The sequence below is a fragment of the Grus americana genome, chromosome 1, assembly GCF_028858705.1.
Source record: "Grus americana isolate bGruAme1 chromosome 1, bGruAme1.mat, whole genome shotgun sequence".
NCBI classification, from domain to species: Eukaryota; Metazoa; Chordata; class Aves; order Gruiformes; family Gruidae; genus Grus; species Grus americana.
The window spans coordinates 61,971,515-61,997,228 of NC_072852.1; the positions used below are offsets into that span (position 1 = coordinate 61,971,515).

Sequence of the window (25,714 nt, forward strand, 5' to 3'; positions counted from 1 at the left end):
CTTGTCAGTGTGGCAGTCCCACAGTGGTCCTGCGGTGATGATTCCTGTGATGATTGTAGCACCTCCATTCAAAATGTTGCTTTTTCATAAGAGGTTTTGTATTTCTAGACCATTCTTAACCTTTGGCATCTGCCCACTGGACTATACCACACAATGCCTGAGAATGTTATTTTCCAAGCTACGCCAGGTGCTTTACTCCGTTGTTCATCTGGGTTTTTCATGCTTAGCTCCTTCTTTTCCTGTTATGTGTAAAGCAGTCTTTGCCCAGCTCTCAAAGTTTAAACTTTTTCAGTGACTGTAATGGACCATCACTGGGTTGCTTATAGTCCTGTGTTTGTATTTTCAGGACCTTTGCTATTATCCCAAACTTAAACTCTGCATTGTAAGAAAAGAAACCTCATACCAAGCTCCATTTCTGAGTTCTTAACAAGGTGACAACAAGCCTAATAGGCCAAGACTAGCCTTGCAATGCCAGCATAAGGTAAAGTTAGCGTAAGGCCTGTGGCCCATTACTGGTACTAGCAATACTACTTTTGCAGTGCCACTGGGTGACAACAGAAGCAGAAAGGAATCTGGTTTTCCCTCATCCACAAAAGAGCAGAGGGGAGTAATGTGCAAGTGTTATATGCGCATGTGGTAACCCTCGCAACCCTCAGAACTCTAAGGATAGAGGTATTTCTATTGGAAAATATAGAGTAAAATATGTTCTGTGTAGAAGATGCAGAGTTTTATGGTACACCTCCTGGAAAAGGAAATTGTAGGTAGGTGATTTTTTTGGTTGCTGTTAGATTAGCCTCTCTTGGGTTTCATAATTCTACTGGCACCTTTTGATATTGCTGGTCAGTATAGTGTAGTAAACTGGAGTTTAGGAAATCTTTCCATTAAAAAAGCACGTCTATTGACACTCATTTACTGACATAAAAGGTGTGCTAGACCACTTAACAGACGGCTTTTTAAATATTACTGTTGCAGAAAGCTTCCTTTACCAGTGCTTTCCTGGCCTTGGTATTCTCGTTGTAAACCTAAGTAGAGAAAGGAGCTGAGGGTTTTCCCCTTAAAACACTTTTCAGATGCCTTTTCCTTTCTCTTACCTTTAAATTTGCTACTCCTATGACACAGGAAACCTGAAAGAAACCAGGGCAACCTGAAAGAATTATTGTAATTTATTAGGATTGTGTCCAGCGAAAATTTGAGGACAGTGTAAATTTGTCCAGGATTTCAAGCTGTCACTGTTTTTTTTCAGTGCCAGTTGCCATATCTCGAAATCCTGGAGAGTATGCACTACAAAGTTGTCAGGTGTTGGGCTTCCTGTGTGTGCCATTAAGTAGCTTTCAACTTAGTCCTGTCTAGGTGACTTGCATATTCTTAGATGTGAGACAAATTACTTCATCACATATGTTACAGTGTGGAGCCATAAATCTTTTGGTTTAAGAAATATTGGTCTGGAATTTGAGCGACCTCAAAGGTTCCTACCCCTATTAACAATAACTGCAAATATTTGCCAAGAATATTAAAACAGATCTTAAGCAGACAGGCATTTATAGTCAGCTTTCCTGCTGGTGGCCAGAAGTATTTTACAACCGCTTTTCCATTTCCCTCATTAAACACACTTCTTGAGATGAATAATTATTTTTAATTCTATGGTTGGTTGGGTTTAATTGTAACTCTGCTTTTTAAAAATAAATAATTCATTCTGTGGTTTCAGCCATTGTGGTACTTAAAAACTACTTCGGATTTAGATGTCTGTGTGTGATGTACTGAAGTTCTGAATAAAATAACTAAGCACAAGCATCGCTGTGCTTCAGCCTAGATACTAAAGTTGATCTTTATGTTTTCTAATGGATGAGACGGTTAAAATTTGCAAATCCTCTTACAGCATCACAGTGTGTTGAATTTGGCTCAGGAATTGCAATTTGCAAGTAACTGAATTCCTTTTGTGCAGAAAAAAAGATAACGCCTTAAACAATTATATGCTGCTGAATATGCAGCTGAAATGAACTAAGGTGCAGTTGCCAGATAGAGCCACTTTCCTCTCAATTTTCGTTGTATGCTTAAACAAAACATTGTGAGATATCTTCTAAGTATTTGCATTTCAGGAGTTACTGCATAATAACAAACATGTTGGTAGACCTTACCCCATTTTTATGCATTTTGTAGAATGGAGGTTCTGCAAATTAATTCTGAAAACATCTGAAAATCACAAATGTTTGGCAGGTTTTATGTAGAAAAATTTGCCTTTACAGATGGTTTGAAGCAATACTCTTTAAGGGTAACATAAAACTGTTGTAGTATTTCTTACTCTTTGGCTGTACATGTTGTAAGATTATTTGGTATCTGGAGGGAATAAATGTAGATCAAGGAATAGGAGAAACCCATATGAGAAAATCTAACACAAAACTTACTGAATGTCTGCTGTCTGGGAGATGAAAGTTAAGCTGTGTAGTATATTCCCCAACCCATACCTTTTTTTTCTATTAGTAGGATAAATTGAATGACAAACTTTCAGGTTTTTCAGAGAGCTTTCGCTGTAAATTGGGTGCTTTGGAGAATATGGAAAGAAGATACACAGAAACCATTCCTCCTTAAAAAAGAAAATGCATTTCTTAATAACTTTGTGTATTTTAATCTCTTATAGCATAATTGTACTCTCAGCTTTCACACAACAGAGCAGTGCTCTGATTAGAAGATAACCATTGTCTCAGACAGTTGAGCATCTGAAATTTGCCTCTGTAAATTACAAGGGAAAGCACTAGTGTACCTGTATGGTAGTAGAGCAATTTGGCTGGGTAGCAAATTAATTTTTCTGCATCCTGAATTGGAGAGAATGTGATAGTCTCCGAAGGCACCTGTACTATACGAGAACTTTATAATTCATTCTTTATTTTCACATGGAAAAGGAGGAGGGGTTTGATTCTGGACATTTAATTCCACTGCCTTATTGGGTGATAGTTTTACTATTTCTTAGTTGCTAGCCTGAACACATAAATATACATATTCTATGCTATTAGAGGCATGTGTACTTTCTTTAACATCTTACTTGTAAACTTTTTATAAGATTTCAGTAATTATCAGTTTTCATGTTAAAATTATATCCAGAATATTTTCATTTTTTGACAATCAGAGAACAATTTTGAATTAGGCATAGGAAAGAAATTATTTATAAGCCAAATGAAACATAAACTACTCCATTTTAAAATGTAATAGTTTGCATATATAATGGTGGCTCAAAGACTTGTCTTAAAAAACATCCCTGAAAAGCTAATAATTTCCAACTTTCCCCAAAACATTTTTAAGTATTAAAAGAAATGCTACAAAGTGCAAAGGAAGATAGAAGAAATATGGATGAAAAAACAACATTAAAAAAAGTACCTAGTTAAGCTAGGATTCTATTCCAAGTATTTCATTTGCATAAAACATGATTTTTTTAAGTTAGTGATAAAGAGGTCAGGGCAAAAATTGATCTTGAATTTTCTGAAAGATAATCTGATTATTCAAAAATTTAGAGTTTTTAGTCACTATTGTAACTAAGATTCTTTCCCTTCCTTTTAATTTCATTTTTGTAATACAAATGACATCCAAGAGCAAGTTGTTGTTAAACTCCAGAAAGACTAATTGGGACAGCTGACTATTTTGAACCATGGATTGTACACAGGAGTGCACAAAAGTGAGAATGTTCTTGCCTTCATTCCCTTGATAGATTTACAAGAAAAATCAAATTGGGAATTGTGTTGGCCTAATTCTTCCCTTATGTTGTGTATCAGTTGATTTTTGTCCCAATGCACAACCTATATTGTAGATGCTTGGAACAACATGGTATTCTGTCGCTGGTTAATCTCTCTCCATAGAACTCGACTGCTAAAAATGTTTATTCTCAATGAATTGATATGCATATGGCTTGCCATTTCTACACAATTATTTGTGTGCCCTATCATGCAACTGTTCTTTGTAGTCTCGTGAACAGTTCTAGCACTGTTCATTAAAGCTGAGTATGTGGGCTTTATTTTGTGGTCTCAGTGCTTTCATAGGAGGCAGGAACCTCCCTTCATTTATATATATTTAAGAAAAATAAAAAAAGGAAGAATGAGATAGGGACCTACAAGAGAGGAAGTGAATCTATAAATAAGGTAGTTGAATACTACTTTGGAAAATTGCTCTTCCCTATCACAGTTCTCCTCTGGTGCTAAACAATTACCTTAAACCAGGTTTTTTATTAATTAGTAATAACTTAATTATTCTCTTTTTCTGGAATCACTGATTAGAGATTCTGGATCTGGCCTGCAGAAATACTAAAAATTTATTGGTACAAATGAAATAATTGAGAAATCTGCTTTAAATACTAAAACATTGGGGGGGGGGAACCTTAAATATTTTACATTGGATATCCAAAACTGAAGAATGCTCTTTGTCGAGAGTACAAAAATATCACTTCACAGGTATGTTTTAAAAATAAATGCATTAATGTTTGTAAAGCACTCAGATTTATAGTGACAAGCACCACTGAAAAGCAGAAAGGAAACTAGTAAGTCTCTATTCAGTCCAAGCTTTGAATTGAATAGTGCATGTTAAGCAAGACTATCAGGTATTCATCATATGCTAAGGATAAAGCAAGTTATCAAAGTAGTGTTTAGTTAGGCAATACTTTGTGGCATTGAATTAGAGGTCTGAGAAGAAGAATAGTAGTTGTATTATTCGACTGCATCATAATTTATACCAATTCTACCCATGGAGCATTTACAGATAGGTTATACGGCTGCATCTGTGATGAACTTTGGCTTTGTAACACCTTGATTCTGGGTGCCTGGCCTTCTGCAGATAAACTAAAACCCTGAGCAAGGGGCTCCCAACGATGTCTGAAAGACAGTGAGCTACCTTGGAAAATCACAGGAAGAGAAGTACCTTGTCTGCTCAAGATTCAAAATTTAGAGTCCTTTTCTAAGGTTAGGTGAATACATCTGTTCTTCAAAAGCAATAAGTAAGTAGTGCTTGCTCTCCTCATTTGAAACATAGCTGAAATAGAGTTGGGAGGAAGAGGCAGCTTTACTTATTTTTTTATAAAATCACAGAATCATTGAGGTTGGAAGAGAGCTTTTGAGATCTACTTCAACCCCCTGCTCGAGCATGGCCCTCTAGAGCAGGTTGTCCAGTACTGTGTCCAGTAGGGTTTTGAATTTCTCCACGGATGGAGACTCCACAATCTCTCTGGGCAACCTGTTCCAGTGTTTGACCACCCTCACCATAAAAAAGTGGGGGTTTTCTGTAGTCAGATGGGATAGCTTGTGTTTCAATTTTTTTCTCATTGCCTCTTGTCCTGTCAGTGGGTACTACTGAGAAGAGCCTGGCTCTCTTGTCTTCATCCATCCCCTCAGGTATTTATATATAATTATTATTATAATTATAATAATAACAACTTGTCTTATATTTATATAAGGTCTTCCTGAGCCTTCTCTCCTCCAGATTGGAACGGTCACAGCACTCAGCCTCTCCTCATATAAAAGATGCTACAGTCCCTGTGGCCCTGTGTCAGACTCACTCCAGTGAGTCCATTTCTTGTACTGGGGAGCTCAGAAATGGACATGGTACTCCAGATGTGGCCTCACCAGTGCAGAATACAGTGGAAGCATCACCTCTCTGGGCCTGCTGGTGATGCTTTTCCTAATGTAGGCCAGGATGCTGTTGGTCTTCTTTGCCTTGAAGGTGGATTTCAGGGTCATGGTTAACTTCTTGTCCTCCGGGACCCCCGGATCCTTCTCTGCAGAGCTGCTTTCCAGATGGTCAACTCCCAGCCTGTACTGGTGCATGGGGTTATTCCTACCCAGATGTAGGACTCAACAAGCTTCCTCTTGTTGAACTTCATGATAGTCCTCTCAACCCAATTCTTCAGCCTATCCAATACTCTCTGAATTGCAGTACAAACCTCTGGTTTATCAGCCACTCCTCCCAGTTTTCCCTGTTTATCAAAACATGCAGTGTAAGATCTGAGGAAAAAACCAGCTTGGTGTATTACCCAGAGCATTGGGTGGTCCCAGACTAGTCTGCATCAGCAACACCCATTCGGCTTCCCTTAACTTCTGGTTTTTTACCTGTAATAAGGGTTATGAGACACAGATTTGCTTTGAAATATTCTTTAAGATGCATTGATGTAAAGTATTTTCAATGTGGTTTTCAGAATAGCATGGTTACTGCTATTAGAAAAAAGTCCTTTTTCTAGATAATGATTAATAGAATCACACCCGTAGGCCTATACGCAAATACATGACATGATTTTGGCTCTACTTTGAATATGGTTTTCCGTGCTTGTTAGACAAAAAAGAACTGTGATAACAGTTTTCAGAAGAAGTATTTATTCTTGCTTAGCCTTTAACTGGCTTGATAAAATGATGAGGTTTTCAATTTTCTTTTAATGTTGTAAGTCAGCATGACATCCTTCACACTTTAGCAAACAATGTCTCTTCTGCTTATTGACAGAGGCACTCTCATATTGAAGTTAAACACATCTGCTGTTCTGAGAGGAATGCAGTAACAGTTACAGGATTTTACTTTTGAAAGAAATTATTTTCCTCTGTGTTGTAGTTCTCAGGAGAATGAAAAGAAGCTAACAAAATTAGTCTTTATAATAAAGTATTTACTATGATGACTGTTTTCTGGGAAAAAAATATTCTGACTTACATGTTCATGGAAACAGTCCTCATATATGTCTACAGAGATATTCATAATATGAGCAGCTACTGAGCACATGACCATTTTATGCATTCAGAAGATGCTGAGAAGCTGTCAATTTTGTGTATTGACATCTTGTCAACCTACGCAGTTTTATCTGCAGAAGCTTCTTGCAGGGATCTAATTGATCTAATGCTGCCAAGATAACTTCACATGTACAGTAACTGCTGTTACAAAACAAACTCAGTACCTCTGTACATATTGAAGCGATGCATTCAATGCAAGCACAGCTTTATACAAGTCATTCTATGACCAGCAGAATAATGAAACTGATGCCATGCTGATTTGTATCCTGAGTTTTAGAGCACGAGATAGCCCTTTCAACCCCCAGTGTTTCCTGTGGCCTCATGTCCCTGCAATACCCACTGCTCACAACATTCTCTCCATTCTCCCTCTCCTTCCCACAACATCATTGTTCCCCTTTTGTGTCACTGAAGTACTGGCTGAGCAAGAGGCATCATGCTTAGCTCCAAGCTAGGTGCTGGCTGGCCAGCTGGTGTGCTTATGCTGTTAACTATACAGCTCATATTACTGCCTTTGTCTCGCTGAGAGCATGGGTTTGAATCTTTCTATTTATTTACCTAGCCACTGTTTCCTTTCTGTTAGATCCTTAACCATACTTGGAGGTAGTTAGTATCTCTATCCTTGTGTCAGACATGGTTGAAATTGGCCCAAAGGTTTAAAAATAATTACAAGGAAGAATTGGTAGATGAATGGACAGAACTAAAAAGCAGTGTGACTGCTGCTGTCCATCGCCATACGTTGTCAGCTGGTTGAGACTGAGCAGGGTATATGGATTCTAGAAGCTTTTTACATTACAGTACACCTGCCTATCTTCTATGAGCTAAAAATATACCACTGATATTTGATTACTGAGACTCAGACCAAATGAAATTTAAAATAATTTTACTTAAGATATAAATATTGCATTTCCAGTTAGCCAAAATAAATTGTATATGTTCAACTTAGCTTTAATTAAAATATAAAACAGAATGTTACACCTCTTGAAATCACACTCCACACTGGCTGTTTTGCCAGTGTTTTTCCTTTTACCAGTGTCCCATGACTGGCCAGTTTGTTTTAGAATCACTTTTAATACTTTTCAATCATTTTTCTTGTTATCTACATGCACAATAGGGCTTGGGGCATACTTTCTCTGAACAATGGTTATAAAAGTAAAAAGATTTTTGATTAATAGCTATCCATCAAAGGATTGAAAACCAATCTCATACCTTCTTTCATAGACTTGTCCATGTCTCTGTTGTCCAGGTTTTTTTATTGCCATTTCAAATGGGCAATTTTCCATTTTCCTTAATTCTTTTCTCTCACTCAGTTTCCCTTGTTATTAATTAGGGAAAGAAGTCCAGATCATCTATCATATTTCTGATTGTCTGAATTTGTTGAAATCAGGGGGACGGGGGGTTTTGCCAACATGATTTATGGTTGCATTGCTACAAACCTCAAAGCATACCTTAGAAAACAGCCCTATTTACTTCTATCTTTTATTTCTTGGCATGCTATAATAGATATGGATAGTGAGAGAAGAGTTTACTGATTTTTTCTTTTAATATTGTTGTGAATATCTCAGTTACTGAAGTTAGCCTGCTTGTAATTAGCCAGATTGCTTTTATCCCCTTTTTTTTAAGCAGAAACTGTTTTATATTTTCCAGTCATATGGCACCATCCCCAGCTTCGTAGCTTTATTAAGAAGCAGTTTTACATAACAGCTTTTTCATAATTCAGTCACAGAAATTATCCGATCCTCATCCAAATGTAGTGCATTGATCCTTAGTTTTATTTCTGTCTCCCTTTCCATACCTTATTCTCATTTGTCAGAAGTTTCAAAATCATTGTTCTCAATCAAAAGACAGACTTTGAACCCTACTTACATTGGTTTTAATTGGTTTAAACCCTTTTGTAGTTTATATAAATCCCTTATTTTACTTATGATTCTGTAGTTTGTCTGAAAAAAGCTACTTTTATTTTAATTTTCTTTGCAAAGAGTGACTCAACCTTTTGGTAGTTCACATTTTGTCCCAATATCTCCTGACTGGGAAGATGCAGGTAAGTTTCATAAACAGTCCTTCCTGCCAACTCCATGATATTTTCTACTTTATTTCCTGATATAAATTTGAAGCCTTTTGCTTAAAAGTCCTACACCCTTTTTAGGGTCTGCCATTAATTGTTGTTAAGCAGTGGTGAGACAGGAAATCTTTGAGTTCTCAATCCTAGATGTTTGTCCTAACCACTCCATAGTCCTCAAAAGAATTTGGCAAATAGTGTCTTCTGGTGACCACAGACATTTGTTCTGCAGCCAAACAAAGCCCTAAGCATCAGATAAACAAATCGGTTCAACTACAACAAACAAGGATTTTCTCCTTGGGGCAAGATCTGCATTACTTCTGCCTAATCGTATCTTATCAGAGCAACCCACGGCTATGTAAAGCATCTGGGGAAAACAAGTATATGCTTGATATGCGAGTAGACAACTCTAGAGTATAATAGCAGCAGGAGAATTTTATCCTAGTGCCACTGCATTCTGTAATGCAGATATAACAAATTGATTTAGTTTTCTATTCACTGAAGTAAAAATTCATAGAACAGCCCAGGCTGGAAGGGACTTCGAAAGATCATCTGGTTCAACTCTTGATGGGAAAGGGAGCCTAGATGAGATTATCTATCACCCTGTCCCATCGCGCCTTGAAAACCTCCAGTGGTGGGGACTCCACCGTGTCCCTGGGGTGGTTGTTCCAGTGAATGATTGTTCTAACTGTAAAAAATTTCTTTCTTATATTAAGATGAAAGCTCTTTTGGTGCAGCTTGTACCCATTGCCTCTTGTCCTCTCCATGTGCCTTGTGAAGACAGAGCCTCTGTCCTCTTTGTAGCTGCCCTTTAAATACTGGAGAACTGTAATGAAGTCTGAGCCTTCTCTTCTCCAGGGAGAAAAGACCTAACTCCTTCAGTCTTTCCTTATAGGGCAGGTTCTCCAGCCCTTGGATCATCTTTGTGGCTCTCCTTTTGACCTTCTTCAATTTGTCCACATCTTTCTTGAACTGCTGGGACTGGGACTGGACATAGTACTCCAGGTGTGACCTGACAAGTGCTGAGTGGGATGATCATGTGTCTATCTCTGCAAGTAGAGATGGATGCACCCCAGGATCTGATTTGCCTTTGCTGCTGCAGTAGCACACTGCTGAGTCATGCTCATGTCATCCAAAAGGACCTCCAGGTCCCTTTCAACAAGGCTGCTCCCCAGCCACACATATCCTAGCCTGTACTGAGTTTTTTTGGTTATGTTGTCCCAGGTGCAGGACTTTGTATTTGTCTTTGCTAATCTTCATACTGTTCTTGCTTGCCCACTCTTCCAGCCTGTCCAGGTTTCTCCGTAAGAAGGCTCTCCCTTCTGATGTGTCCACCTCACCACCCAGTTTAGTGTTATCAGCAAACTTGGTGAGGGTGCTTTCAATCCCATCATCCAGGTAATTTCTGAAGATGTTGAACAGTGTGGGGCCCAGAATCCTCCCTGGGGGATCCCACTTGTGACAGCCTGCCAGCTTGAGTAAAAACCATTGATCACCACCCTCTGGGGGTGACCTGTTAGCCAATTTCCTACTCATCTCACAAACTACCCATCCAGTCTGTAACTTACCGGTTTGTCTAGGAGGAAGCTGTGGGAAACTGTCAAATGCTTTGCTGAAGATGGGTGTGACATTTGCCCTCTTCCAGTCATCAGGGATATCCCATGGTCTCCATGACTTTTCAAAGATTATAGACAGTAGCCTTGTAACAATGCCAGCCACTTCACATCATAGGGTGGTTTGTTTCATAGAAATGTTTTCTCCAATGGGAAGTATATCAACAGTTGTCACAGAGAAGGTAGAATCTTCATCACTACCATTCTTTTAAAAGTCAGTTATTCAGGCACTTGTCCTTTCAACCTAGATTACGAATGGCAGAAGACTATAGTTAATCCTGCTCTGTGGCAAAGGGAATGGATAGATTAGCTCTTGAAGTCTTTTCCAGCCCTATAGGGCTGTGTGTGAAATCTGCATTTATGCTTGTGGTAGTGAGTGCATCTGCTTTGTGTTATTTATACTTGCCAGCAATACTGACCTAGGAAGGTAATCCAGCAGTGGCACAACTATGTAGTACTTCTATTGTTCCAAGAGGGATTTCCAAAGAAGAGGGAGCATTAAAAGGGAGCTTCTCCTGTGAGAAAGCATCATATTGAACCTTTTGGAGGAATCTTTTGCACTTATCATGAATTAAAACTGATCTCCAAATATCTAAATTTCCAATATGGATATTCTAAATATCCAGTGATATACCAAATTGTAGCCCAAGTTTTTTGACTTATTTTAGTGCCTGGTGTTAGCCTGTCTATAACTAATACACATTCTAAAGATGTTTCTCTTCTTGACTTTTGTATGTAGAAGACTATGGTAAACATAGAGGAAGTTGGTACATTAGCAAAAACATTGCCTGATAGAGGAAAAAATACTTGAAAATTTACCACTTGTTCCCTTTTGTGTTTCAGGTATTGGTGGTAATCTAGTAGCTATTCAAGCTAGCAGAATTTCTACCTACCTCCATTTACATAGCATTCCTGGAGAACTGCCAGAAGAAGCCAAGGGTTGCTATTATCCATGCAGAACTTATTATGGTACAGGTATGTATGAGTCAGTCCATCGTTGAAACTACTGTCTCATGTCTCCTCTTTCCCCCTCTGTATGCCAGACCGTACCCTCAAGTGAGAAACAGCAACAAACTGAACTTGTTGTGTGCAATTCAAACGCAGCAGAGGCTTGGCAGTTTCCTTTGTCTGCAGCTGTTTGCCAGTGGGAATCACAAGGAACTCCCTGCAGGAGGCAATGCGTAGAGAGAAGCACAGAGGAAGGTGTAATCCTGGCAACGGTCAAAGATAGGGACAGGACACTGATGATACCCACTCAGAAGGATTTCAACCTTCATCTTCCTTAGCTTGTTTACCCACTCCTAACCTTTGTCATTTAATTCCAGAAGTTCAAATCAATCACCTGTTAGGACCAAACTTTATATCTAACTAAGCCTAGTCCCTGCTTTCCATTTCCCATTTGCCATTTTCTTTGTAGATTCTTGCTTCACAGCTTATTCCTCCTCTGTATAGCCCCCTTTCCTAATAATGTAGTAAATGCAGTGAAATGTGGTGTGTCAACAGCATGTATTACACTTTCATATTTGTGAAATGAATTGGAACAGACGAGAAAATGGTAAATGTGGGATTACTTTTTAGAAATAGAAGGTACTTTTGAGGATGTCTTGAATATGGTGTCCAAAACACCCTCTTTCATAGGAAGGCTTTAGGAGGTCACTGAAGCTCCCAAAAAGTAGATGGTATTACATGAGTACAGAATGAAAGTAGACAGTTTGCACCTTCTTCTGGAAGAATCCTACTTAACTTTTCTGGCAGACACTAGGGGTGGCTTTTTTCCTCTCTGTGAAAATCCTCAAGGAGTCTTTTAGCAGAAAATAATGCCTGCTGTTCCACAATAGTCAATGCTGTGGAATTCCAAAACTGCTTTTTGTATTAAAATGAATAAAAATCTGATATAGTAATTGAAAAGCTTAACTGAATTATGTATTTTTTATTGCAGGAGTAAATAACAAGTCAGCCCAAGTTCTGCTTCTTTTGGTGATTCCTGGACACCTGATATTCTTGTATACTATCCACTTAATGAAAAGTGGCCATACTTCCTTAACTCCTATCTTTATATCAGTATATTTGTTTGCAGCTCTGCTACAGGTAAGAACAAGTACAGCTTGAAAATGCTTGTATAAAATCAAGTTCTTGAAGAAAATTATGTTTTATCCGATTTCTGAAATCTCATTAATAGTACAAGAAGGTATGGCTTAATACAGGCTTTCAGCACAGTTTTGATGTAACTAATGATCTCCACATGTATACAGCTTACACAGGTGTACCTGTATTGTGAGTGCTTTTCAGAAGACACTTGACTGCATTATTTCCCAGTCATGCATCTTGCGCTTTCTCTTTCACATGCTTCTTGAAACCATTGAATCTAAAACTCCCATCATTTTAATCAACTAGAGGGGAGATGGAGAGAGGGAAAAGCAGCATTTATGAGTAATGAATACATCAGGGAAAGCTCTTAAAGAAATCTCCTAAAGTGGTTCACATTACTGTTTTAGTTAACATAGTAAAAAATGCAGTAGATGAGAATGTTATGGCTTGCTTGGTGCATTCTTAATATTTATTAAAGTTGAAATTAGTCTTACAGCAATCACTGTACAAGAAAATGTAATTGCATTAATTTTCAAACATTGTTACATTGTTTTAGTTGGTCTTACCTAGTGGCCTGTTCACATCCAGCAAGGGCAGTTCTTGAAAGATGCCTTTTGAAATAGAACTGGTGAAATAATTTCACTTAGAGAAATCAGTAATACAAAATGAAATGTTTTTATTAAATCCACAGCCTTTTTTTTTTTTTTAGCTAAAACTTGGCTAAATTAACTATAATGTTTTTTTGAATCTTAAAACCCAAAAATTGACTATTCATTTTAAACAATATAAATGCACTTAAAATATCTGTAAGTTAAATATACATATGGCTTCTAAAAATGTGACCAATTTAGTTTTAAAGTACAAATAACATTATCATCAATCAATCATTAATAAAAATTGTATATTTTCATGTTCTGAATTGTCTTTCTGTCTTTATCAGACTGCTATGTCAATGAAGATAGGTTTCAAAAAGTGCTACTATTTTACTTTCATATAAGAATTTTATACTTTTTTGGTAGAATAAACTGGTAACGTTCCAACCTTTGCAAGTGAGATTGTCATACTAAAAGTTATAAAGCCATTACTTTTAATTTTCCTCTTACACATTATTCCTAGTTTACAGCCTTAGCACTTGTTTTATAAAGTGTTTTGTTGAGGAAACGATGCTATTCACTCTGTCTGTTCTGTCTGTCTGTCTGTCCTTTCAAATAACTTTTGAATCCTTTGGCCCATTTCAGTCAAGTTTTTCTAAGTTTCAGCTCTCTCAGAGATACTAAGTTCCTATAAGCTTAAATAAAAACAAGTTGGGGAAAGAGTCCACGTTAATGCCTCTACTGAAGGTAAGACTGTGGTGTGATTTCAACAACTATTAGACTTCAGGGATTCCACATGGGAGTCAAGCTCAAGTCATAAATCCGTATGAAATCCATATGGTCCTGCCACTCACAGAACTGCAGTGTTATGTTTAAGGCTACAAACCTTTTCTTCAGCAGCAAAGGTTAGGGTAAGATGTGAGAAATGCAGAAGTTCAGCTGAAAACCAAGTTAAGGCATTAGGGCAGGACTTTCATATCACGCAGTAGTGCAGACCCAGCATTGGCACATATATATGTAAAGTTGATTTTTATAAATTAAAGGTCTGATTAGAATATTCAGTTTTGCAGTCATGCATCTCCATTGCAGTCTGTAAGGCCACACTTGATTTTCTTGATTTTTCACCTAGGAAGCTGACCTACAGCTTTTTTCCTTTTTTCCCCATTCCCTCTTATAGATGATTTTTTCCTCTTTACCTTCTGTCCTTAGCCATAATGGGCAGTTTGGGATGTATTTACTTTGAAACTGAGTAACAGTATTGCACACTGTAACTTCTCATGGGTCTCGACAGATTTACAATTTGGAATCTATGGTTTTTTGATGCCTTCTGAAAATATTTAATAGATTCTTTTCCCCATTTTAATTATTCTGGCATTTTCCTAGTAGTGATTATTGTAGTTTTGTGTACCTCTAATTATAGCAGATTTAAAATTTTCAGAGAGAAGATTCTTGCTTTAACCCTTAACCTTGAACATATTTTATTGACCTATCGGTCTGAAGCACTTACCTACTACAGCTGTGTGCTTAAGTTTCTCCTTTCTCAAGGAAAACACTTAAATACTTGTACTCATTCCTCTTCCCTATTTTCAGTGACATCATCTATGCACCTGGATATAGTAAAGAACAGTTTTCAAGCTGCCATTTCTTTTGGCAAAAGCCAGCACCTACTGATCTCATTTTTCCAGAATTCTTTTATATTTTTGTCCTCCCAATGAGACCTCTGCTGTAAAATTGAAAAACCTCCCAGCTAATTATTACCATTTCAATTATCAACAAAACAAATCCATTGACAGTCTTCTGAGCAGTGAGAGAACTGCATTCTAAGCTTTTTTTATAATATATTAGACTCTGCATTTATTTTCACTTTGTATGGAAGGCATATGAAAATGGATGTCAAAAATTACAAGCCTGCATTTGAGTAGGCTCTATCTTTTATGTTTCAGGTGGTAGATGGTAATTTAATAGACTATAGGGATTCCCAGAGGTAAGAGTTAATTATGGTCAGTCCAGTGTTGAAGGAGGTTTGATATCACTACTTTGCCCTTTCCAGTTCCTTACTTATATTGAGCTGGGGGGGAAAGGGTAGCTGAATAAAGATTATGGCAATATACCACTTATTTACATTTTTTTCACTATGTTAAAAAAATTAATGTTAAATTTAAAAACAACAACAGCAACAAAGTTAATTTTCTGTCTTTAAAATTCAAGTGACTATTGTAAGATGATAAATCATTTAATGATGTATTTTACAGTGGACTGAAATAGATTTTTAATTAACTTCAAGATCTGGTTATTATCTCTGATTGTGCGGCTCTGTGTTTGTTTAAAACGGAGAGGAAAGGGTTAGGGAAATGACAAAAGTAGAACTGGAATATTATAGTAAGCTGAAAAAAACCACGGAAATGTTAACACAAAAACTTTAACTATTACTTTTATATTTCTCTCTTCCTCTGTCAGTTTATGCTATTCCACATTATCTCTACAGTAAATTGGTAACATATATATGAATTCTATTTGACATTTTAACAAGACTTTTTCAGATTGCCTGTAGACTTCAATATTCCTCTTCCCAAAGTGATAAAACAGAATTTATTTGCATTGCAAACTTGATACAATATTATCGAAGTTCAAATCAGCTAGTTAATTTCATTTTAATCTAATTCTGATACTTTCATTGTTTGATTTTTGGTTTTTTGCCACCCATGCCTACCAGCTTCTTTCCTCTCTTCTCCCTACCTGTTCTTAGGTATTGTCTCCCCAGCATGTCATTTAATTGAAATATTTATGGGAAATACATAATTAATATGACATGATGTACATTAGTAATAGTTTGATTTAGTTATAATTGATTAAAAATACATTATATAGTAAAACAAAGTAAGGTTTCACTGAATATGTAGTTGTTTCTAAAAATCATTAAATTAAGATATTTTAAATAATATGAGTACCCAGTATTACGATCTGCATTCTCTCTGATTCTCTGTAAACAAAACAGTTCTGACTTTCCAGATTTAGGAAAACCCAGAAAGTGTTTTATTTTAATTTAATTTTCCTACCTTTGATAGTACAGCAGTTTCTGATCTTTAAATAAATACATATTCTCAAAATATTCTTCAATTAAATTTATAAATTGGTTCTATTGAAATCCAAGGCTATACTCCCTTTAACTTTAGTGGGGCTAGGATTTCACAATTATATTTTCATAAAGGTGGGGGAAACTGCACAAATATTTATATTTGCATTCAAGTAGAACTTTTAGGCTTGAGTTCAAAAGGTCTGAATTAGCTCTGTAGTGAAGAGTCTGTTCTGTGTTTATGAATGGCAGCACCAGAGGAAAATAATAATAAAAAAAAAATTATTATGAGGAAGACATACCCTGTAAGTATGTAGGGTACTTCACATAATGCAGTGTGCAGTATCTGAAAAAGCCAGTGTGCATTAATGAAAACAAGTATATTGATTTTAAATGTGTTTTGGATTTGGTGAGTGGCCACTATTTAAGAGGAATATTCTTTTCTTGAAAATTTACAAAAACAAGTCACACAGAGGCACATACCTGTATGCTGCATGCAGTTACGATTTGATGTTGAACCAACAGAGAATATATTAATTGGAAAACAGTCCTCTTCTTATGCCTCACCAAGGCACAAGTATTTTTTAACTGTATGAGGCTATGCACTGAGCAGTTTCATCCTCTGTCTTGTCAACCTGCAGTAGAATGAGAGCAGCACTGGAATTGCCAAGCCATCAGTCCTGGAGCGCGGCTCTGAGCATTCAAAGGCAGCCTCTGTTCTGCATGTTCTCACTGAGCCAGTAAAATGCCCTCTAAGGAATTTTCACACCTCCTAACCAAATCTGAGCACACAGTTATGTTAAAGACTCGGGAATAAACAAACAATAGGAGATTCCCAGAGCTATTACCAAGCAAATAAGTAATTCCAAAATGCAGTCCTTCTTATCCAATGAAGGTCAGATGTCTACTGCTGTGAAGTAACTTCTGTAGTGCTTCAGGGCTGTTTGGGGCAATAAAAACCCAAGAATTCAGCAGTGCTTATAATGACTTCCTGCTAACATAAAAAATGTCTTGGATTTCTCAGTAGTGTGAGGATTCTAATGATGTTATGGGCCTCATCAATGTGGAAAAATAACTCGTGGGATATATTGTACATTACAGAGAAATAAGGAAAGCTGTGTTTATATAGAAGATACTGATGCATTTTAAATACTGCTTTTTCTAACAGGAAAGGTTACTTCCAAAATGTAGAGCATATAACTGCTAAAAAGACTTCATGATTCAAGGAAATATGGAAACTGAGGTCCAAACCTGGACAGTTCTGCATGTTCAATGCTTTCTCATTGCAGCATGAGAAGCAGACTTACTGGGTTCATTGGGATCTGAATGTGGGTATCGCCCACTGTTTCACTTCCAGACATGTTGCTGTCTGTGGCAGAAGCCTGGCTCCTATTAAGTCATTAGCAGAGATATATCATTTTTGCCTCCAGAAGGCAGACCTCAAAGTGCTTAGGTATGCAGCACAACACACCAAGTTGTGCAACAGCTAGTGCAGGTTGAGCATACCTGAACACTTAGAATCATAGAATCGTTTAGGTTGGAAAAGACCTTTAAGATCACCAAGTCCAACTGTTAACCTAGTACTGCCAAGTCCAGCCACTAAACCATGTCCCTAAGCACCACATCTACACATCTTCTAAATACCTTCAGGGATGGTGGCTCAACCGCTTCCCTGGGCAGCCTGTCCCAATGCTTGACAACCCTTTTGGTGAAGAAATTTTTCCTAATATCCAATCTAAACCTCCCCTGGCACAACTTGAGGCCATTTCCTCTTGTCCTATCGCTTGTTACTTGGGAGAAGAGACCAACACCACCCACCTGGCTACAACCTCCTTTCAGGTAGTTGTAGAGAGTGATTAGGTCTCCCCTCCTCAGCCTCTTTTTCTGCAGGGTAAACAACCCCAGTTCCCTCAGCCGCTTCTCATAACACCTGGTCTGTAGACCCTTCACCAGCTTCATTGCCCTTCTCTGGACATGCTCCAGCACCTCAATGTCTTTCTTGTAGTGAGGGGCCCAAAACCAAACACAGTACTTGAGGTGTGACCTCACCAGTGCCGAGTACATGGGGATGATTGTTTCCCTAGTCCTGCTGGCCACACTATTCCTGATACAAGCCAGGATGCTGTTGGCCGCCTTGGCCACCTGGGCACGCTGCTGGCTCATATTCAGCTGCCTACTGACCAACATCCCCAGGTCCTTTTCTGCTAGGCAGCTTTCCAGCCACTCTTCCCTCAGCCTGTAGCGTTGCCTGGGGTTGTTGTGACCCAAGCGCAGGACCCGGCACTGAGCCTTCTGGAACCTTGTGCAGTTGGCCTCGGTCCATCAGTCCAGCCTGTCCAGATGCCTCTGTAGAGATTCCGACCCTCCAGCAGATCAACACTCCTGCCTGACTTGGTGTTGTCTGCAAACTTACTGAGGGGGCACTCGATCCCCTCGTGCAGATCATTGATAAAGACATTACAGAGAACTGCCCCAGGACTGAGCCCTGGGGAACACCACTTGTGACTGGCCGCCAACTGGATTTAACTCCGTTCACCACAACTCTTTGTGCCCGGCCATCCAGACAGTTTTTTACCCAGCGAAGCGTACACCCGTCCGAGCCACGAGCATCTAGTTTCTCCAGGAGAATGCTGTGGGAAATGGTGTCAAAGGCTTTACTAAAATCTAGATAGACAAGATCCACAGCCTCTCCCTCATCCACTAAGTGGGTCACCTTGTCATAGAAGGAGATCAGGTTAGTCAAGCAGGTCCTGCCTTTCATAAACCCATGCTGACTGGGCCTGATCATCTGCATGTTCTGTACATGCCTTGTGATGGCACTCAAGACGATCTGCTCCATAACTTTCCCCGGCAATGAAGTCAGACTGACAGGCCTGGGGCACCCTGGATCCTCCTTCCACCCTTCTTGTAGATAGGTGTCACGCTGGCTAACCTCCAGTCCCCTGGGACCTTCCCGGTTAGCCGGGACTGCTGGTAAGTGATGGAAAGTGACTTCCGCCATCTCCCTCAGTGCCCTTGGGTGCATCCCATCTGGCTCCATAGACCTGTGTGTGTCTGAGTGGTGTAGCAGATTGCTAACCATTTCCCCTTGGATTATGGGGGTTTCATCCTGTTCCCCATCCCTGTTTTCCAGCTCAGGAGGCTGGGTACCGAGAAAACAACTGGTCTTACTGCTAAAGTCTGAGGCAAAGAAGTCATTAAGTACCTCAGCCTCTTCCTCATCCTTTGTCACTGTGTTTCCCCCCGCATCCAATAAAGGATGGAGATTCTCCTTAGCCCTCCTTTTGTTGTTAATGGATTTATAGAAATGTTTTTTATTGCCTTTAACTGCTGTAGCCAGATTAAGTCCCAGTTGGGCTTTGGCCCTTCCAATTTTCTTTCTGCAGAGCCTAACAAGTTTCATTCTTTTTTCCATTTCAGAAATCATGAGAAATTAATTACATGAGAAAATGCAGATAACTTTTAGGGGTCCTTACTACATGCAAAAGGCCAAAAATAACTTTTCTTTAGCTAAACTTGTTATTTATATCTAAAGACCTGCAAAGAATGAAAGTAAATTTTGTGCCCAATAACGAAGGGAAAAACTGCTTTGCAGTGTATAATGTTCCCATTTCTAGCCTTGCAATCACAAGATTTGAGCTTTAAATAGTGAAACTCACTCATATTTAAGCATTAATATTCAATTTCAGTTTCAATCTGATATTCATCATTAGAATCAGAAAGTTCAATATTAAGAATTACTTTCTATTTCAGTCTCTTGTTGTACAAAATGATATGTGTACTTATACTCCTTATTGTCAGATTCTTCATCATTAGGGCTTGATAAAGACTTCAGTGTTGCTTTCCCTCTTCCCTTCTCTCCCTTGCTCCCTCTCATTCTTATTGCTATATTCTGCTGCTTCTGTCTTCTGAGGACCTCTTTTGACAATGTTACCGAAAGGACGTTTTAGAAATACAGTCTAAAACTGATGATATCTTCAGCATCATTTTCCTCAATTTTGATTGTAATTTTTTCCAGAAGAGTAATAATGTAGCATGATCTTCCTTTTAAAGTATCAAAACATCTGGACTTTTGCCTGTATTTTTGCAGTCCTGACTCTGGGCTTTTTTTTTTTCTTGATCACTGACTATAGAGAGTCTCCCTTTTCTTAGACAGATCTTTTTATGTCTATAGACATTTAGGGTTTTTTTTAACCTTTCTTAAACCTTGCTGTTATTTCATTCTTCGGTCTGGAAGAATTCCTAGGACTCTGTTTTATACTTCCACTACTACTACTTATCTCCTTTTTTCCAGAAAACACTTAATTGTTCTCTTCCTCTGTATATTAAATAATTTAAAAATACTAGCTCACATCTTAAACAGTTCTGCATATATTTAAAAGTTTTTCTTATCACTATTCTACAGCATTTCAGGCTGAACAGCTAATTTTTATACTATCTTATTGGGCTTTTCTGTAATGTTGATCCCTTTATTTTTTTCTCTCAAACCCAGCTGTTTTTCAGTTTAAAGTAGGAAGGCTTTCTTCTTCATAGTGTGAGTGCAGAGCAGAAGTACACAGGATTTGTACTGCTATGCCATCTGCATCATTTTCCTGACAAAGTATAGGCCACTGGTAAATCCCAGAAAATGTGAAGTGTTGTGCCACTGAAGTAACAAGTCTTGTAATGTCTTTCCTATGATTTTTCTCTCTCCATCTCTTTTTTTTTTAACCTCTGTCAGATCTCTGTAAGTGATTTTTCTTATCACTTTAAATTCAAGGATTGCCTTACTTTCAAAAAATTAGCAAACTCATAGTAGGGCTTTTGCTTATTTTTTTAAGAAAATAACAGTTGGTTGATGACTTTGATCGTGCGCTCTTAACATTTATTAGAAGCAAAATCTCATTGAAGATTTAAGACACATTGATTGACTTCTATCTTGCAACACCAACTACTGTGGCCGAATAAGTAAAAATTTCCAAAGACTGATCTGTATAATTCTTAAATGTTAGTGACTTTCTAGCCATGCAGGTACATGGTGATAGCATTATTCCTTCACCAAAATAAAGGCTGGTGAACTGCAGTCTCATAACTTATTCTGTAAGCAATATGTCCCAACTGCCATCATATACTGTTATAAGCATCAGTTAATATAATATGCTGTAACTTTTTTCCTACTACTTGCGGAAGCCAGGCATGTTATAATTTGTATTACGTGTTATGCATGCACAAGTTAACATAGCAAAAATAATTATTTGGGAAGGTTCACAAAACTTAATTTCCAAACTACGTGTTTTTCACAGCAGTCGGTTGTTTCAGGTTGGAAAATATATAGGCAAATTAAAGGTTTTCATGTCATGATTTTTAAGAACTAAAAGTGTATATTGTCATTTAAATTGGACTGTGTATGTTATGTTTAATCGGTTGTGTTATATAAATGCATTATAAATTATTCTTGCAACAAATGCTCTCATCTTCTAATAGAACATGCATAACTATTGTTGGTGTGGGGCGCTACAGAGTCTTCTGTGCACATCTTGTAGGAGAAGTTAATGTGCAGTATCTTTTTATAAAAAGGCCTCTTTTTGTCTCTATTAGAACAAGGAGCTGACTCAAAGAATCTGATAATCTTCCAAAGAAAACATCTGTTTTAAATATATTTGTTTGGATTCCAGTCAGCACACCTAGGACTTGCATAATTAGCTTAGACTACAGAGTTCCCTTTTCAAAAGATATGTTTATATAAATAAGCCATGCATTTTTCATTAAGCAAATATTCCTCCCCCCTTTTTTTTTTAATTAGAAATTCAGGTTTGTATTTTAACATATATTTTTGCAAAGCAAAGATTAATTGAGAAACTTTTTCAATAATTTTTATATGACATTCATTTTACTATATTTCATTTTGTGGAGAAGTGTCTTGCAACCATCTTATCAGTATTTTAGTAAATGTGTGCATACATTTATAAAGATGCTTTTGATACCAGTAATTGATCATTTACTAAACAAAACATGAATTTTGTACCTTTTACTACTTTTCATACTGCATATTCTTTTAAGTGTACATAGTAGACTCTTAAAAAATGAATTATGGTAGTAACTGTCTTAAGTTTACCTAACGATCTGATTAACTAAAAATACATAAAATACAGTGTTTATTTCATCTTAAGAACTTCCTTAGAAGAGACAAGAAGAAATGGAAGCTCAGTGAGCGGTCCTTTCTCCATTCATCTCATGCCACGCCGCATCACATGATTCCACTGAACCAGAATCTCTTATCATACAGCTGAGCAATATTAAAATAATTCTTTTCTAAAACTGGATTAATGATTATGCGTACCTTTGGTATTAAGATCAAACCTCTCAAATGTTCAGACATTCACAGCTAGGAATGAAATCTTTTGCTTTGGGACAAATTCAGCCTGGAGTGACAATTTTATAATATATATTGCAGGTGTGCCTTATTACAGAAGGGCTGAAGCTGGTATTTCATGCATAAAAGTAGCTTCTAGACCATTTTTTGCAGTTCATACAATCCAGCTGAAACTGTTCTTAATCTGACCCAGTATTCTTTATATCACATCTGATTTCAGCTCGGTTCTAGACCTGTGGAAACAAGAGTTATGCGTGTGTTGAGTGTTTTCATCTGGGACAGCATCAGTCAGTTCTGTTTGATCTCAAAGCCCCACTTACGCTCTCACTATACGTGTGAGAAATGCAGTCCCATGTTTCCTTGGACTCTTTGCTTTTTCTTACCATTTTCAGAAGCCCTCAAGCAGACTGGTTGAAGAATGCTGTCAATGATTCCATGTTTTTTCTACCTGTGCATGTGATTGACTGAGGGAAGTTGGCCAAGTGTCCCAGGCTCTAGATGTGGGGAGGGTTTCAAAAAACTATTTTTGGAAAATATTTTTCAAAAGCAGTTGTATACAGTAGTGCTAAGTACTAAGGAGATAATAACGTTGACTGCTGACTTTCTTTCAATATAACTTAAGCAATAATAATAAAGATTTTGTTTGTTCGATGTTCCATAGGTGTTTACTCTATTATGGATTGCTGACTGGATGGTGCACCACTTCTGGAAAAAAGGAAAAGATCCTGACAGTTTTTCCATTCCTTATCTTACTGCACTGGGAGATCTGCTTGGAACTGCCTTATTAGCTATAGGTTTTCATTTTCTGTGGCTCATAGGTGACAGAGATGGCGATGTTGGAGACTAATTATTCCAATGGATGCAATGACTTTTCCTGGAATATTGACAAGACCGATCATTCCACTTGAAGGTCCTCAAAGTGATTGTTCCACTTGGTATAAGTAAATCAAGTTGACAGAGATATAAAACAGCCTTAATGATTTTAGTTGAGTTTGGTTTTTTTAAAAATAGGATGGAATTAGGAGGATACTTATGATCTTTACTCTGAAACCAAGGCAGATTGCTGCTAGTTGAAAACATCTGAGTAGATACAGTGAAGGGCAGATCAATCATTTATTATTGAGATCTGGTCTTCTAAAAGAACAGTTCCATAGCTGTGTTGCAAACCAGAGCAATCTCTAATTGCTCATTCAGTGGTGATGAGGAAGAGGGTAAGACCCAGTCAGTGGCTTGCCTTGTCTTTTCCTCCTGGGATCAAAGTGGAACAAATATTTTCATCATACCACAGAAGTGGTTAGTAGACCTCAGATGAATTCAGTTTGGTAGACATTACCTGATTAGTAGATGATATGTTCTTATCTTGCAATTTCAGTGCTGTCTCTCTCTGACCATTGCAGACTTGATATCAATAATAACTGTTATGGTGACTTGAACCCTGATTGTCTAAACATTTTGTCACTTTATGTATACTAATACAACCATCAGCATTTATAAAATTAGACACTTGAAAAGCACTTCGTGCGAAAAAGAGCAACTTAATTCTTTTGCTGTTGTAATTTATTAGAACAAGAGCATAGTAAAGATAAATGATGTGGCACTGACCTGATCAATAATAATGGATGAATGATTAAAACTCCTTGTGTTGGAAAGTGTATTTTCATTTAGCAACGGAAAATATGTTTAACTAACTGATATTAATGGCATTGTGATGGCCAGTATCCTGATTTTAATGAAGTATTTAGAGGTGTTGATTCAAATGTAAATAATGATTCCTGATTAAAACTCGGGGTATAAAAGATTATGTTTCTTTTTCAGGCACGTAGGAAGTTACATAAACTTCTAAAATTCCAGAGGTATCCCTATGTCATCCATTTCTAAGCAGAAATCTCTGCTAACGGGATTTCTGCTTTCAAACTGTGGAAGCAATATGGTCTATGTGGAAAATGACTGCTTCTGAATGATTTCTCTTATTTGTATACCTCAATATGTCAAATAATACCTTGGTCATGAGGACTCTGGTTGCCACTTTGAAAAAAATGTACAAATTGCTCTGTTTTAAAATCCAGTGGGAGTTCCTCATGGCGTATGTTTTTAAAGACTATAACATACATCCTAAATGCATAATTAAACAACTTATATTTTAAGTGTTGTGATTGAAAGCTTTAAATTTTGAGACTTCAATTAGACAACTAAAACCATATATCAGCATATGTTGTAATCCTGTAAACATTAGTCATGTGATTTATGCATATAAATCCTCCCTTTTAATTTGGTGGACCTACTCAGATGAATTAAATTTTGTGGATAAGTGTTAATGGGACTTCTATAAGTGTCAGTCACCTTAAACTCTGTGGAAGTTGAAAGTGTTTGCAATTCTGAAAATTAAACCAGCTATTCAGTGCCTATACATGCATTTAGATGCCTGACTTTTAGCTCCCTCATTTAAACACTTTTATTTAAGCTTTTTCTTACAGTTATGATAATATGGTTGTTTGAATGAATCATATGTATTATGTCTTTTATTATGTGAGAGAAAGATGAAATCTTTCTAACCAGGTTCTCTGACTTTTCTTAGTTTGTATTAATGTTATTTAAAATAGTTTCTTGTATGTAGCATTGCGGGAAATATTCCTATTAAATTGTTTAAAATGGACTAGATGTAACTAAATTTTTAATATTTTTTTCAGTAATGATTATTTATTTTTGGTACAGCTGTAGATGCAATTTTTTTTCTATTCTGATAGAACTGCCATCTGAATTAACTAAGCAGCCATTTCAAGTAGTTTTCTCATTAGAGTTATTGGATTTTAAGGTCCTTTTAAAATGAATTGCCAGACTCTTAAAAATTAAAACTTCTTGAGATACTTGTGATCTGTGCTTATCTGATGTGTGAGGGCATTGTAGTATTTAGTCATGACAGTATCCTTAGTGTGTTAAATATTTTCTCAGTAAATAAGCAACAACTCTTGGTACAATCTGCTGACAAATGGATGAGTGTTTAGATTGCAGAATTGGGGAAAAAATGTTAAATGGGACAAATTCTCTGAAATTCGAAAAAGGGAAATATGCTGACAGACTGGAATAATCTGGGGATGGAAAAAAAAAAAGGGATGGAAAAGTGTAATGGGAAAAATTGATACTTCAAGAGGGGGAAAGTTTATCATATGGTTGAGAGAGCAAAATCCATGTCGTGGGA

At 37.3% G+C, this 25,714-nt stretch overlaps 1 protein-coding gene across 1 annotated transcript in view; it reads left to right on the forward strand.

Annotated features, from left to right (window-relative positions):
• Positions 1 to 25,171, forward strand: part of SLC41A2 (solute carrier family 41 member 2) — a 61,997-nt gene extending 36,826 nt beyond the window's left edge. The window contains exons 9-11 of the mRNA XM_054846545.1: positions 11,256 to 11,387; positions 12,352 to 12,500; positions 23,180 to 25,171. Coding sequence (XP_054702520.1) covers positions 11,256 to 11,387; positions 12,352 to 12,500; positions 23,180 to 23,365 — 467 coding nt within the window. The 3' untranslated portion in view covers positions 23,366 to 25,171. The remainder of the gene's footprint in view (positions 1 to 11,255; positions 11,388 to 12,351; positions 12,501 to 23,179) is intronic.
• Positions 25,172 to 25,714: the final 543 nt, after the last annotated feature.